This window comes from Paramisgurnus dabryanus, chromosome 4 (assembly GCF_030506205.2).
Source record: "Paramisgurnus dabryanus chromosome 4, PD_genome_1.1, whole genome shotgun sequence".
Taxonomy (NCBI): Eukaryota; Metazoa; Chordata; class Actinopteri; order Cypriniformes; family Cobitidae; genus Paramisgurnus; species Paramisgurnus dabryanus.
This window is the reverse complement of record NC_133340.1, coordinates 4651314-4668523: the sequence shown is the minus strand read 5'-3', so window position 1 is coordinate 4668523 and position 17210 is coordinate 4651314. Positions and strand designations below refer to the sequence as shown.

At 36.3% G+C, this 17210-nt stretch overlaps 1 protein-coding gene across 1 annotated transcript in view; it reads right to left on the bottom strand.

Annotated features, from left to right (window-relative positions):
- The window catches only part of LOC141282058 (uncharacterized), a 48148-nt gene extending 41636 nt beyond the window's left edge, over nt 1–6512 (bottom strand). The window contains exon 1 of the mRNA XM_073814453.1: nt 6509–6512. Coding sequence (XP_073670554.1) covers nt 6509–6512 — 4 coding nt within the window. The remainder of the gene's footprint in view (nt 1–6508) is intronic.
- Nucleotides 6513–17210: the final 10698 nt, after the last annotated feature.

Genomic DNA, 17210 nt, shown 5'->3' with positions numbered 1-17210 from the left:
TTTAAGTGATGAATCCATGTTTTCCATTATTCCCAAAACGAATCTTTCCTGACACAGTTTTGAAACAAACCCATAAGAACACTAACGTTGTTTTTGCGGCACTGTTTAGCATATGCCAATCAAACAAATCCATTTATTACTTATATTATACTTTGTGCATTTCTCAAACCACATGATTTAATTATATTCCTAGTTCATTAATAATAAATATTAATAACAATGCATGACTATTATCATAAAAAGCTGAAATTAAAGTGTTTCTAAGTCATTTAAAAAATTTTTATGCTTTTTTATGCCACTTCATTGTCAATTTAAAAGACTGCAGTTTCAGATAAATATTTAATTGTTTTGTTCACAAACAGCCTTTTCCCCTGGCCACCACCACAAGTATATTTCAGATCAGCTTTGTTTGAGGATTCAAAAAGAAAGTGGATGCAGGCACAAAAGGAAGGTTTTAAATTTTTGGTGGTTGGTTTTGGCAGCATTTTGAGGTCTCACTGGATGGCATTACAAGTGCATGTGGTCCATAGTTAAGATTGTGTAAGTTTAACTGGATTGTGTATGCGATGCTGCGCAGACCAAACAGCAAATTATATCACATACTATATTTTATTAGAAAAATATATAGCCTATAACATAAACTGCTTATTAGTTGATGTTTATAATAGTTTGTGATGTGTTTGCGCGTAAAATTACTTTTGTTGTGTTTTAAATGATTTTTTTTTTAAATAAGCAAATAATTTCATAAGCTCATGTCTTCTCTACTGCATATTAATATGTCTATAACACGAAAAACAATACTGAAAACAAGTAATAGTAGTTGAATGAGAAGCATAAGTTAGCCTACTGCTGCTGTCGATTCGCGTGAAGCTTGATGTGTCGCCATAAAAACTCAAACAAGTCGTTTAAAAATTGCCCTTTAAAAAAAACCTCACACCAGGGACAGTTGTGACATTTTAAACCATCACCTGAAAAGGTTAAAAACAAGATGTCTCTGTATATTCCATGTATTAAACACTCGACTGACTGTCCCACTGTATATACAGTGTTTAATACATGTTTAATACTGGTATGCCTCTGTTCTTTATATTTGCGCATTGAAGACCCGTCACCCCAGAGGAACAGCTTGAAACGATTGAATATATCTTCATGTGATATATCAGGAGGACACTTCTTAGTTTCATCCTGACAAGCCTCATACATGAAATTATGACCGACCGTAATCATCACGGAAAACGCCGGTTCTGTTTCAGTGACAGTACGCGACGGAAGTCGCACACATAATTTGCGCAAAGCGTCATGGGGCGTAGGAATTGTGTTGATAGAGAATTTAGCATTTGTATGTTAACATTCATTCATTTAAAAATTTTAAAGTGTTGTAAGGCAGTTCTGTGAACGCAAACAGTTCATAAAGAAATCAGATGGGGTAATTTTTAACCCAGAATGTGTTCTGTCCAATATTTACCCATTATGGGTCAAAAATAACCCAGCCATTTTTAAAGTGTAGGCTATTGTAAAATTATGTAGGTCCATCCTATTTCACCAAGGTCCACTCAGTTACATTTCTGGCCTCGCCACTGCGCGGGACAAACATTATCGACCAACCCCATCCTTCCTCTGCTACTGAACAAAAACATAAAAGTTAATATAGCGTGTCAATTACTAAATATAACACCTCGTGCTACCACAATATGAATACGCATTGATTAAACAGATTAAGCAACCAAAGAACATAAGTGCTTCCAAAGCGCCATCATGCGGTCATATTTAAAACAACCACTGGCGTATTCAACCCTCGGTTGGGCTAATTTTACCTCAAGAGATGGTACAAATTAATGACCTGTTGAACTCATGTACTGTTCACTGCATATGAATTTTCCGTTTCGTTTTAACTTGTATTTTGAATTAGGCATTGAATTGTGATGTGTTTTAACATTGTGTTTTAGAAAATGTCCTAAAATGAACTAACTCTGTTTTGCCTCTTAACTTTAATATAATTGTTATTTATAGATACTGTCAAACTATAATTCATCATGATTTATTACTTCAATGTTTGATCACAAGTAATTTCACTGATTTAAGTAGGTAATGATATTATTAATACAAACATACTAATATTTGTCCTCATTCTTTACTTTTAACTGTGTATTATAGCCTACAGTTTTTATCTAAAATTTAGGCAATGTTATATTAATATAGTCAACGAACATGTTTTCACTAATTTTTACTATCTAGTAGACCAGTCTGGCCCCCTTAAGCTCATACATCAAGCTACGCCTGTGGGTTTTTTTTTCACATTTTTTACATAATTAATGTAATTTTTAAAATGTACACATTTTATTTTTTTAATTATTGTGCTAGTATTGTTAATGAACATAGCCTTATTATCAGATCAATTATCAGCTTTGTTTTTACTAAAAAAATTGACGAAGGCCTGGTTTCACAGACAAGGCTTAGTTAAAACCAGGACCTTAGTTTAATAAAGATGTTTAAAGCATCTTTTATAAACATGTATTAGAAAAAGAAAAGACGATAATGTGTAACCAAGACAACTCAATGGCACTGGGATATTTTAAGATCTGTACGTGCAGTTTATTTTCAGTTGAGACAGCTCAATCGTGTTTTAGTCTAGAACAGGGGTGGGCATTCCTGGTCCTGGAGAGCCACTGTCCTGCAAGGTTTAGCTCCCACTCTAATCAAACACAACTTTAAAAAAAACTAATTAAACAAAACTTAAAAAAACTAATTTAAGGCTGCAGGATGACTTGGAAATTACTTTTATGTTTGTTTGATTAGGACTGGAGCTAAACTTTGCAGGACAATGGCCCTCCAGGACCAGGGATGCCTACCCCAGGTCTAGGACTACTCTTAAGCCTTGTGTGAAATGCGGAGTTAATGCTTCTCAAACTGTGGGCCGCCAGATGGCGCCAGACGGGCCATTATTTTATTTTTAAATTTACCGTTTAATGAGACATCAGAAAAACATTCTACCAAACAACATATCAGACATTTCATCATTGTATAATTTAATATTTGTGTTCAATAACAATTCCAGGTTAAGGATTGTTTTTGGGTGCACCTAGTAACATTAGTCATTTTCATCATTAATAAAAGTCAAGGTATGGCTTGTCAAGACATCAGCCAGTCGTAGTCTCGTTTTATTTAATTCCAGAGTGATTACTGTGTTATCCGAGGTTGTGTTGATTTGAAGTTTTTTGTCTAAATGTTGTCTAAATGGTGGTTCTATAAAGCGCCTTTAACACCCGAAGAACCTTTCTGCTTCAAAAAAGGTTCTTTGTGGCGAATAAAGGTCCTTCAGATTATGTAAAGATGTGGAAGAATTGACTAAATAGTTATTTGAGGAAACAGAAATGGTTATTCTAGGACTATGGCAGCGCTGTTCAAACACCTTAATTTTTAAGAGTGTATTACTAAACTTAAAACACAAATGGATGATTTATTTAATACTTATGGTATGTTTTTTTTTTCAAAAATAATTGTGTTTAAAGGTAGTTTATTAAGCATTTTAAAATATACTGTTTGAGGACGTCAGGCTATTAGTGCTTTTAATGCAAGGTACAGTTACTGATGCTTCATTTCATACATAGAGATCATTATTTTCAACTTTTCATAAATACTGTTGTTGCCATGAGTCAGTTTCGATGACTTTGCAATAATTATAAAATTATAAAAATTGCAATTTTAATTGTAAACACTTTAAAAAGAAGCAAACCTAAATGCGTTTAATTTATGTAAGAATGCCAAAGCCCAGACACGAAGTTGATAAGTAGCTACAGTACAAAGACATGTATAGAAAATTATCCCTCAAAGTGTCGCGACGCAGAGCTAAAAAAAGCTTAAGGTTAGACAGTTTTTTATTTAGCTTCACCGGAGCGGCGCTAAGCAAGTACAAAACAAAATAATGCGCTTACGCATGCGTTCACGTTTATAAAGAGAAATGCCTTAAAAATGAAGTTCACATTTTTAAATAGACCTAAATAATATAACAATACCTGCTACACCCTAGCACATATAATGATATTTGTCAGCATTATTTTTACTGAAAGAAAAATATTTGTGGGACCCTGTAAGTGTATTTTTACTTCTTAAATGGGGGTCCCTCCCTACTGCCCCCAGCCCAATTCGAACACTGATTCCAGGTGCCAACGATTTTTCTCTAAACATATTCAATTAATCAATCAAGCAATCAGTGGATCGATCAATAACTATGTAAGCATAAACATGTCTCTTTTAAAAACTCGGTAAAATGGTAAAATTCAGAAGGCAAAGGACGCATTACAATAAGTATGAGTTAATGACGATGGATAATAATGAAGGATGAACACATTTGAGATCACTAGATGCAATAATTGTGATTTTAATGGTTTGAGTATGCCCTGTGACCTTGAATTTATTTGACAGAAAACAAATAATTGTGGGAATCTTTAGCCTACAATTTTACCTTCTTAAAACTACCAAATGTTTAATTACATGTATAAACGAAGTAAAACATACAGCCCACAAAGACGACAGAACAAACAGAAGAATCTGAAATTGCATTAAATTATCAGCTTATTTAAACAGAATGTAGGCTATAGCTATTCCTAGTCCTATAGCTCTAAATGTAGGCACGGAGACAATGTTATGTCAAGTATTGTCTTAAATAAATAAATAACAATGCAAAGATTAAAGATAAGGATTTGATAAACAATTTAAGATTTTTCTCTACTGTTAGTAACCTACCTTGTATCGCTGTTCAAATTCATAACCACACGGACTAACAGGTTTTATTGCCCTTGCAGAGCGTCCTGTGATGTCCTCGTAGAGTTAAATTAGCAAACTAGGGAGAAGAAAGTTTAGATGCTAGTTTAAACGTTGACATTTGTAAGGTGTGGTAATTTGGTGACTGATCGCTTTAGCGTGCATACCAAAGCACGGACGGTGTTATTCTTTTTCCTGTCAACAATACAGGGTGTATATCCAAACAATGCGTATTAGCTAATGTTGAACTCCATTCAATAAGAATCAGATATTTGTCTGATACAATATTTCATTTCAACGACCGTATCTGACATCTGTCTTTTTTTTGTACTCAACACACTGTGCTACATAAACTGTGGTTTTAAATAAGATTGGTTATTATAAATCATACTAAATTCGTTTTAATACAGTGTGTTTTATGCCGTAATAATGTAAATTTCCCTTGTTGTCTTCAAAGTGTACTAACTAATTTACAATATATATGTGGTATACAATACCACAATTATCAATGATTCACATCTGATGTGTTGATATAATGTAAAAAAATGACGGAGATTATGAAAATGATATTCATGTATGTTGTGTAATTGACGGGGAATACCGTATCATCTTTTTGATGACTTGAGGCAGATGCAATAGGATTAGTATTGACCAGATTAAAAATGAAATACCGTTTCGCTTCATGATGATACTAACAAGTAATTTGTTATATTCTTTTGCTAAAAAAAAGGTCAACAGGTAAGAAAAAAATATTCACACGTAGCCTATACATTTTCTTTATTTCTTGAATAAATCTTTGGGTGCGAACTGAGTTTCACAATAACTTTTCATATAAGCATATCCAAATACATACACAGTGATTGTTATCATGCATCAATATTGCTTTCAATTGTCAATGTTTTTGTTCTAATGTCATTGGGTGTGTCCATTACACATTTAGGTCCCACAGGGTGATACTTACAGACACAGCATTGTACATTTAACAAGAGCGATTTTTCTGTACGTTAATATACACATACTGTAGCTACGTTTTATTGTTTTATTATTTATTCCTTATAATATCATAGATTCTGTGTCCCATTTTCCACAATTCTACACTAGAAAAAGCTTGTCAAACAATTAAATAATCTTGTCTGGTAGAGAATTGACTAAAACGCTTAGATGTTTACCAGGTAAAGTTAAGTTCATCATAGTAAATAGAAATAAATCATTAAAACCGCATTTTAACCCTAACCAAAATAATAAAGGCAATACAGATCACTTATTGCTTTCATTCAGTTTTCTACACATGTTTGTCTGATTTTGTTTAGTTAGCCTACTGCTCATTTGTTATTAATGAGACTTGTAGTGTTATAGCTGAGGATATTTTCAACAACATTTTCAGAACATGTTTGCTTATAATGCCATGAATGTGGCACTTAAATAGGGTTAATGGAAAGATAAAATAACTTGCTAATATTCTTTAGAATCTTAAAGCTATTTTAAAGCTTGAAAAAAGAAGTTTAAATAAAATATATAATTTTGTTGTCATTAAAGGTATTAAAGAAATTATTAAAAATTGTATTTTTGTTATTCCACCTCATAACCCTTCATTTTTATTGAACCATAGACCAGGTTGAAATATTTTGACTTTGTTCATAACTAAAAAAAAAAAATGGAATGAGTTGAGCTCATTCATATTGTTCAGTTTAAGTCATGGACATCTTATAATTATCAAGATATGTATTCACCTATTGTCATGGCACACCCATTGTCGCGTAACAGGTCTTTATTTATTTGTAATTTCGAATTGCAACACAGCCTATGGCCCTACAGTGGGAGCCTTTGGTGCTGCGCAGTAAAAGTAAAAACATTTTGGGAATGCTTGCCTAAATATATCATAAACAGATAATTTTACTAGTGTCAGATATTACTAGTGTAAATATCATACATTGCAACATGTCTGATTTTTTTTATTATTTCACCCATTATTTAAATAAAACCATGAAGCAGGCAAGACTATTTTTAAGTGGTTAGCAAATATAAATAATTGCATTGAACATGACACTGAAGAAAGTGGCTGTGAGATTTATTGCACTTGTTGAGACTACTATCTTTTCTGATACAGGACACATAAATGAAAAAAACCACCCAAAATAATGATGCTACAAGGTATCACAGACAGATATACTCCTATAAATATGGAAGCCATAACATAACATGACATAAAATTAAAGTAAATGTTGTGGTGATATCAGATGCGATCCAGTGGCTCTGGTTTGCCAGTCTGAAGTTGTGAGGCAAGTTTCTCATATTACTTTAATAAGTAAGTCTAAAATAACAAAGAAGGTCTTGGTATAGAGGGAGTTCTTTTCCTTGACTGTTGTTTGGTCAAAGGCACAGGTGAGAAAGAGGAGGGAGTGTAAGGTAAGAAAAGACAGTATAAAGGGTAACGACAATCACTTCAAAGGAACATATTTTAGTGGGTGGAAGTTTATGACAAGAGAATGACAGCAGGAATGACATTGAGCATTCATTACGTAAAACAGCAGCTATAAAAATAAAGGTGGATTCTGTTTTCATTTCAGTATTTCAAAATCGCATATTAAAACACAGCCCTTTTTAATATTTTTATTAGGAATAGTATTATATTAGTTCTTCCATCTGTTAATTGGTGCTTAATCACTTAGCACTAGCTTTGGGTAGAAGGATAAAAATCACATAATATAAGACAAAATCAGCTTAAGGCCTTTTCTAGATTTTGTTGATATGAAAAAGGAATTTATTTACAAGGTGGTATATTCTTGAAGCCACTTGCATACTTGTAGTTAAATATACAAAATATAAAAAAATGTATCAAAGTCTCTTGGGAAATATTTAAACTGTTTATCAATCAACGTAAAGAAACATAAAGTCTTAATAAAAAAAAACAAATCATAAATATTCTGTTCTCTATCCATCAACAAACATGTTCATTTAATATATTAACAATTTAATCATGCTAATCATATGATCATTTTAAAAATCATTTCACACTTCTAATTGTTTAATATGTTTGCATTGTTGGATGCTTCAGATTTTTCCTGTTTGAGTTGTTGACGTATGTGTTTATGAATACATTTGAATTTCTTAAAATAAATATATGAAATGTTCTATGTACTGAAACGTCTGAAGGCGTAGAAACCGGTTCAGCATAATTCAATAGCAATTCAAAAGAGTTATTCTGTATTAATAACTATACAGCATGCAATATATTGTTAATGTTTTTGGGTCTAGTGGGGGGGCTGCATGAAAATAGTACTAAAGTGGTTTACTGGCTCGTAATCATAGGGAAACCACTGTAAATGCTGTAAAGCAGCCATATAGACCTCACTGATCTGTATAAATTACTTGATTGGGCATGATTTCACAATATTGAAGCCACCACGCCTCCCTACTGGTATGCATAAACATTCTAATAAATTATTAGGACATATTTTCGATTATACAACAGTACTTTACCAGTCACTGTTTTTATATCTGAAGTCTCGCTGTTTATTTTTACACCACAAATGTCCTAAGCATGTACATGGTTATTTATTTAAAATTATATTCAGTTATATTCTTTGATATAACGATTTAATTAATAACGTGTATAACTGCATTTATCCAATGATCACAACTTCCTAAACTTAGGTAGTTGGATTCTGCGTGAAATTGAAAAACAGTACAGTGGCATCCAGCTACCTAGGAAGAATTTCCTTGATTGATGTTCCAGACTGAGAGGTTTCAAACATTTATTCCTAAAATGAAAATCACACTAGCTAGTAATGATCATCATCAAAAGAAAACACAAAAGCAAAACATCAGGCTGCCTTCTAGGCTAACAACTTCAGTCTCCAGCAAAAATTAAGCAACCTTATTTATAGGCTTTATTTTCTAAACGTGAATTTTGTGAGCGTTCTGGACAATTGGAAAGGCCTGGAATGCATAGCCTCCCCCCATTTTGATAAACAGGCCCACCTTTTTTTTTATAATTTATAGTATTGTTATTTTATTGCTTTAAGTATAATTACAAAGATGGCTACCATTTGAAATGCTTAAATAAAGAAAATGTGATTTTGGATGAAGCTTAATGACTTTGATTGACATTTGTTTTAGGCAATTGACCCTTCTCCGGAAGCTTGATTGACAGGGGACCTGACCAATCATACCACCGATATTATGTGTTCTTGTTGCTATGGACCCTTTTCACACTTTCGCTTTAGCAGAAGTCGTCATAGTTGGGTAAAGGCAACTATGGCACTGCTGAGGTGTATGTGCATTCGTTTGAAAGTGTCAAAAAAACAAAAAAAACAAGATTTCAAATTTTTGTTGTTAGAATTGCAATATATAAATGAGGTGGTGAAAATCAAAAGAAAAACATTTGTCAAATTCTTTGTCTTCTATCATTTTTAAGTAACGCTTTATGTGTAAGGAAGCCACAACTGGATTTATTTCAGTTTAGTAATTTGATTGTTTTTCTTCTTTCCAGTTATATTGTTCTGTAAGTTATATCATCACACATTTCTAATATTTTAATAAAGTAAGAAAAGTGAAATGGTGCATTTTTTCACATTCCCTGAACAATTTTACGTTTTTACCTTTACGTTTGCATTGATCACCTTGTCCAAATGAATGAATCAACTGTTAACAAAACTTGAGAAATCCTAACTCAAGAAAGGCGTACAGTAGTGATATTACGCACTGCCTGAAAATAGTCCCCTTGGTTACTTTCAATAGCAGGAAACTATTTTCAGGAGCTGCATAATATCATTCCGCCTGCAGCAGCCATGTTAAGGCAGCAATGTCCTTGATTATTTTGCCAGACTGAAAGTAGTTACTAGCAATATCTGCGTAGAAAATCACAACTTAGTACACAATATAACTACATAAGAGTCAAGTTTTACATAGGAAAAATATCAAAACTTGTTGGTTATTTTTTGCGCGATGCTAATGGTCTAATCAGATTCAATGAATTATGCTAAGCTATGCTAAAAGTGAGACCGCCAGATCCAGAGATCGACTGTATGGAATTCAAAACAGTAAAAATCAAATGTTTAACTATAGGGGAGCTGGAAAATGACCATATTTTTTTAAAAAGTGGAGTGTCCCTTTAACTAATTGTTAACAAATACAACCTTATTGTAAAGTGTTACTTATATTTTGTTCTGTAATTACAATTTATATTCATGTGTTGTATTATAAAGGTCATGGTGCGATGGGTAAAAGAGTATAATTGCTATAAGCCTAAAGTAAAGTGTACCAAAGTTTTAGAACTTAGGACATAAGCTGCCTTTCTCTTAGAGGTGTGGCTTTACCAGCAAACTTCTGGATATTTTACCTGGTGCCATTTAAGGTAACGTGAACCTGACCAAACGAATTTTTTTTTAGCTTTAGCTATAATTTTATGACTCTTTTGTTCTACTGGTGAAAAAGGTGCATTCACAAAAGACTCAAGGAAGCATTATGTACTCAGAAACTTTCCACACTATTTCTGTGTGTCTCTATTGCCAGGTATGACTTCTGTTACTTTTATTTGCTGAATTTTACCCGTGTTAAATGAAAAAGTTTTATAATTGTAAAACATATTATTATGTATCTTGCAGTGCGTAAAGTCACTTACATTAACGTTGATTTGGGACAAATATGTAATTTTGAGCAGCAGTGCGTACACTCATAGAAAACAATGGCCAAAGCGGTATTATACAAAAGCAAGATATGGAATTAAGGTGGAATTTCGGTAATCAGTAATCCTGGCTAAATTTAGCACTGACTCAGTTGCATTAAGGCAGGCTAAATTAAGCTACATTAAGTTGCTATGGAGATTTACTTTTTGCTGCTAGCATGCTCCAGAGCAGGCTAACAACCAGGCTACGATTAATCCTAGTAATTTTTCTGCTAGTTCCGCTGTCAATTAGATATTTATGTGGTGGTTTCCCAGACAGAGATTGGCTTAAGCCAGGACTACACCTTAGCTTAATTAAGAAATATAACTAGTTTTAACAAACATGTCTTACTAAAAACATTACTTGTGTGCATTTTGAGGCCAAACTAAGGGCACTGATGTATTTTAAGATATTTCAGTGCAGGTTTTTTTCAGTTTGGACAGCTCTTACATTTATTTCAATCTAGGACTATACTAATCCCTGTCCGGGAAACCGCCCCTAAGTGTTTCAAAGTCACTCCATGATCTTCACACTCTTTAAACGAATGTGTTAAAACAACACATGAATATAAACACCTCTCTGTTATTATTGGAACAACATACTTTGTGTTGTTTTAACACATCTTGTGTTGTCCCTTTTATTTATTTGAACACAAAATCAACATGAAATGACAAATAATCTATTAAAATAACACATAGGGGTTGTTTTAACTAGTTTTAACAAACATGCCTTACTAAAAACAAAGGACACTAATGTATTTTAAGATATGTCAGGACAAGTTGTTTTCAGTTTGGACAGCTCTTACATTGATTTTAGTCTAGGACTAGTCAAATCCCTGTCAGAGAACCCGCCCCATAAAGTGTTAAATAGGATAACACAAAAGATGGTGTTAAAAATGAACACATCCTTTTTTAAAGTGCAGTACATGTGTTCATCATCATTTTAATTATCCTGTATATACTGTATACAAAAAAAGTTGCAAAGGCGCTTTTAATTAAGTACTTAATTAAGTAATTTTGTAGACAAGCATTCAAGCATGATGAATATTCGTCTGAAAGGTACAGTTCTCAGGTAATGGCATTCTGTATTTATGTAGGGTGCTGTGTCCAAAGATGCTGGAACTGATTTTGCCAAGTGGTTGATGAAATTCACCCCAAACCCCAACCCTAACCATAACCAAACCCTAAAATGAGAGGGACATGATAAATGAAAAACAATGGTATAGAAACAGCTAATCCTGATTGTAAGCTTAAACTTAAAACAAACTGTAAACTTATTTCTGAAATCTGATTGGTTGATTGAAATGTTGTCCCAGGGTCAACAAAATGTTGCCCTGAGGACATCAACCACTTGGCAAAATCAGAGAGCCGTCCAGGCGATACAATTATAGAGGACAGCGTAGAGCCGTTGCATTTACTCTTTATTATACATTTCCTGAGTAGCATGCATATCCACTGACCACAGGTAAGGCAAAGTGTTTTTTTTCATGAAAATGACTTCCTTGAATTGTAATATTGGTTTAGTGGAGAACTGGTTATTTTGACTATACTTAGGCATTCAATCATTATTGCCGTATTTCACTATTAAAAAGATGGTTATAACATCTGTGCACATTAACTTTGTGTAATAACTGACCCAAATATGAGACTAATAACTTCTCCACTGTACAATTATACACAGACACACACACACGCACACACATTTCCTGTGCATATTGTACTGTTTTCTGTGTTCAGTTGCAAACCTCAGTAACAGAAAAATGTAACCTGACAACAATACAGCCATACTACTGGAAACATTGAACAATGGACTGTACAACGTGAGGGCTGTGTCTTATATTGATCCTGCGTCACATTATGTAAAACGCCCAGACTAAAAGATGGGGTGGAGCCGAAGCCTGCGGCAGTTTTTATATTAATAATAGATTTGAAGGGGACTTAAGCGATCACAGATTCATGTGCATATTGTGGTAAAAAAACAAAGGCGGCCAGGGAGGCAAATATATGTATATGTGTATGGGTGTGTGTTCAGGGTGTCGTGTGTGTGGCTCATAATGTCAAAATATGTGTTTGGTGCATCATGTTAACCTATTTGCATAGTGTGTCTTGTCAAAACACGTGCTGCCACATGTGCATCAAAATGATTCATGATAAAAGAGTGTGTCATGTCTAGCAAGACACTTAATTAACCCTAAACTCTGATTCCATATGAGATTAAGTGAGTATCTATCAAACACAAAAAGGTTTATTTTCCTTAGAAAAGAAGTTACAAGCTGTCACTAGAAGAAATCACAAATTTTAGGGGAACTGTGCAGAAATCTCTGGGGGCTTTGTATCCAGATTGCAGGGCACAACATTCTTTTCTTTGGCATCAACAAAGCTGACAATGTGATACATCACTCCTGTAAACAAAAGGATGGCAACAACAGCAGCAACAACATCAACAAACGGCTTTTGGGAACTAAACACAACTAGACTTCCACACAGAATCAATAACATTTTAGAGTCATTTTTGAATAGTTTATTTCTGACAACAATGGAAATAAATGACAAATATAAAATATCAAACGCATATCAACTATTATGGCCCTAAAATGTCATTTTAATGTCAAGACATTAAGAAATCATTTTCATTTCAAATACTTATATTACTGACAACAGTGGTCTAGCCAGGATATTATCATATAAAAAGTGGAGTTGCAGCCCTCAACTGATGTTTATGTTGTCGTTTTGTGTATTGGCCACCAGCTGTGTGATTGCAGTGCCAGTTTTAGCCACACGTTTTGTGAATGCAATACCAGTTTTGGCAGAGGTGGAAAGTAACGAATTACATTTACTCACGTTACTGTAATTGAGTAGTTTTTTTGTGCACTTTTACTTTTTTGAGTAGTTTTTAAAATCTGTACTTTTACTTTTACTTAAGTATGTTTTGTTTAAAGTATTGTACTTCGCTACATTTTAAATCATATCCGTTACTAAGTAAAAACAATATTTTAAAAAAGCAAGGTGATAAAGACGCGCAACGGATGATTGATGGGCGGGGGAACACGCAAAAAGAACCATGGAGACGGACGAGACAGCCGCGCGCTAATGCAGACCCGCCTCAGTTTAAATTTTATGAAAGAAACCCCTGGTCATATTTAAGCGACCACTTTCCACTGATGCGAAGCGAGTGTTTCTTTCATATGAAAGGTTGGATTCATGCTCTTGAGTACGGAACGACCGGGTTTTTTACCGTTCATTTGCACGACGCGTTTTTAATACCATACGCATTATCTTCCAAGCTTCGTGTCAAGTCAAACACAACTTCAGAACGTCCTCGAGAATGCGCAGGTCATTAGACATTTCAGAGAGAGAGAGAGAGAGAGAGAGGGAGAGAGAGAGAGAGAGAGAGAGAGAAGAATAAAGACATCAGGTACCAAGGTCAGGGAAGCTAGAAGACAATAAACGTGTCAAAAGTATACAGCCATGGCACTCATCTCATTAGATGCTCATTTAAACTATATATAGTTTATTAAAGTAATGTATGTTACCAGCAATACATCATTTACAAACTTACTATAGTGATTGTATTTACCAGCTGCTGACCACCTTCAAAAGTACACACAAGAATAAAAAATAAGCACAATCTCAAAAGGCAGTAGCCAGCCAGGCCCCACCCGCATAAGGAATATAAACTACAAGCTTGCCACCACGCTAGTAAGGGTAGCAAGTAAGCATAATGTTAATAAAAATATAATACATACACCCAACGAACAGAGATAGATGTCAAAGGCTCAGTTAAGTTACAGTACCTGAAAGCATTCGGGAAGCCAAAGAAGACACATCTAGGCTGTAAAACCTAAAAAAAATTTGTTCTGAGATGACCAGCCAGCTGCCAAACAATTATTCTGAATAGCTCACCCTTAGATGGGCCAAAGAGGAGGCGATAACTCTCGTCGAGTGTGTTCTAATGTTATTAGGACATTCCACATCCTGACTGTTGAATGCCAAAGTGATCGCATTCACTACCTAGTGAAAAAGTCTGTTTGGATTCCGACCATCCCTTTGAAGCACCACCATAACAGACAAAAAGCCAATCTGTCGATCATAAAAGCACTGAGCGCTCTGCATAAATTCTGGGAACAGCTCACTCTTAACAGTGAGGCAGTCTGATACTCACCCTTCTTAGAAATTTTACCACCAAGTCGTTCTTGCCTACCGAGTGCCCATCCACCAAAGTGTGAAATGCGGCAATGGAAGCAACATACACTTTCAGTATGTTAAAAGTCCAACCAGTACTATAGGAATTCAATTCAATTCAATTTTATTTATATAGCGCTTTTCACAAAAGTCAATTGTTTCAAAGCAGCTTTACATATAGAAGCAGTGAAAAGCACAGAAAACGACAGATAGCACAACAAAATACATGATAGCATGAGCAGTTAAATTTGCTGCGGCTATGACTCAATATTATAATTGCACGTGTCACAGGAGTGACGATCTTTTAGGCGGAACCAAAAATTGGGAAGTTTTGGTTCCGCCCGGATGTTTCCGCCCGGACCGGTAAGAGCAAACACCGGACATCCGGTGGCGTCGCGAACGCTGTAATCAGCTAAACTACACACAGCTGGGAGCTATTAACAGGAGCGCCGGGTGATTGGAGGAGAACAGCACCCAGGGGAGTATAAAAAGACAAGTTAAACCACAGTCTTGGCTGATGTTATCCACTGTTGTGTTGGTGTGTATTGTAGTGCTGAGTTGAGCTCGCCTGATACGCTATATTCGGATCGCTGGATTGCTCTCTCTCTCCATGTGTGGATCATAGATCGATGGGAATGAGGACATTGAAGACCTTATAGGTGGAGTACTAGACGGATACTGACATCGGTTGAGAGAAACGGAAGGAGAGGAAAGCTTACCGTTGTGAGTATATATATCTGTGGGAAAAGTGGTGTTGGTGGCTGGAAAGCGCCCTGTCTAGATACCTGGAGTTACTATTGGCACGAAGACAACCTAGGACGAAGAAAGACAGAGATCGTGAGTAACCAAATCCCTTGAAGTGAGTGTTTGTAAATATTTGATTGATACATTGTTTGAGTGCTCTTAAGAGAGATCGAGTGGCCCTACCCCTGTACCAGCGTGGTGGGCGAGCCGAAGGTTTCGTGGGAAAGCAGCTACAGCAACGATAGCAAACAAACGCTAGGCCATCTACCATCTCCCTATTCTCGCCCAGAGCGACGTGGAAGAGGACGGGTGTCTATTGTGTGCACTGAGCGTGGTGGGGTGAGTCTTTGGACATTTTCACTTGAAGTGGTGCTGTGTAATGCCGTGTATTGCAGTGTGAGTGCTGTGTCCTGTTTGACGTAATCCCGTTTTCAGTCACTCGTCCCGGGGCGATGAAGAGGAAAGAACGGCGCTAGGAAAGACCTGTATAATAATGCTGTAGTGTGTTTTCAGTCTCACAGAAATACAGAGTGGCGGCGAAGAACTGTGCGAGTGGCAGTGTGTGTGTGAGTACTGCACCTATTATTGTGACCTTACTTGTGTTCTTTCATCATCACAGAGTAGAGGCAGGAGAGATCCGCTGGCCCGAGGTCTCGACGAAAGGGCGCCCCGGTCCAGTTTTCGATTGACCAACGGGTCTCGAGGAAAGGGCAGCGCTCGACCCGGTGTGCCGGCGTGGCTTCCTCGCCCCTCTGTTCATCAACGAGTTCGCCGAGAGGGTCTTGGCCCCCGGCGTCCCATTACAAATCATTGCTAAATCGCCGCATTGCAGAAACCAGCCAGCGTAAGCTCGCCACCCTGTAAGTTTCCATGTAACTTGTTATGTCTGCTGATTGACAGGAAAGTGAGTGAGTCGTGAGAGCTGTGGAGAGCAAGAGAGCCAACGTGAATACTGAGATATTGAGCTTTGGAGAGAGCCATACCTACCTGGAAGCTGTAATCAGCGCAGAGGTGAGCAAACGTCTTGAGAACAATTCACTGTGTCCCTGTATCCTGGCAGCCATCTGTGGAGAGCAAGAGAGCCAACGTGAATACTGAGATATTGAGCTTTGGAGAGAGCCATACCTACCTGGAAGCTGTAATCAGCGCAGAGGTGAGCAAACGTCTTGAGAACAATTCACTGTGTCCCTGTATCCTAGCAGCCATCTGTGGAGAGAAAGAGAGCCAATGTGAACACTGAGATATTGAGCTTTGGAGAGAGCCATACCTACCTGGAAGCTGTAATCAGCGCAGAGGTGAGCAAACGTTTTAGGAACGATTCACTGTGTCCCTGTATCCTAGCAGCCATCTGTGGAGAGAAAGAGAGCCAATGTGAACACTGAGATATTGAGCTGTGGAGAGAGCCATACTTACTGGGAAGCTGTAACCAGCGCAGAGGCGAGCGAACGTCGTGGAGTCGACTCACTGTGTCCTCGTGTCCTAGTTGAAACCTGAGAAGAGAGAGAGAATAAGGAAGCGAGAAGGAAGAGGAGCGCGCCACGAGTAGAGGGAACCCGAGGCAGGAGCCCGTTCCCCCACGTACGACCCCCCACCCTTAGCCATTCATTGGGCCGTGGCCCCCTGGAGGACGGAGCCTGAAATTAGTTTTAATTTCCCCTTTCCCAAGTCCCCCTATATTTTTAACTATTTAAAATAATAAAGAACATTTTATACTTACTTGTGCTCGTTGTTGTCTGGTCATTGGGTTGGTTTTGGGGACCTCCTCGAGGTGGAAGTTTAGAAGGGGCGTGGCTTAAACCATTAGTAGCCAGCCCCTGGCTTGTGACACAAGTATTACTAAAGCAACGTATAGAAGAGG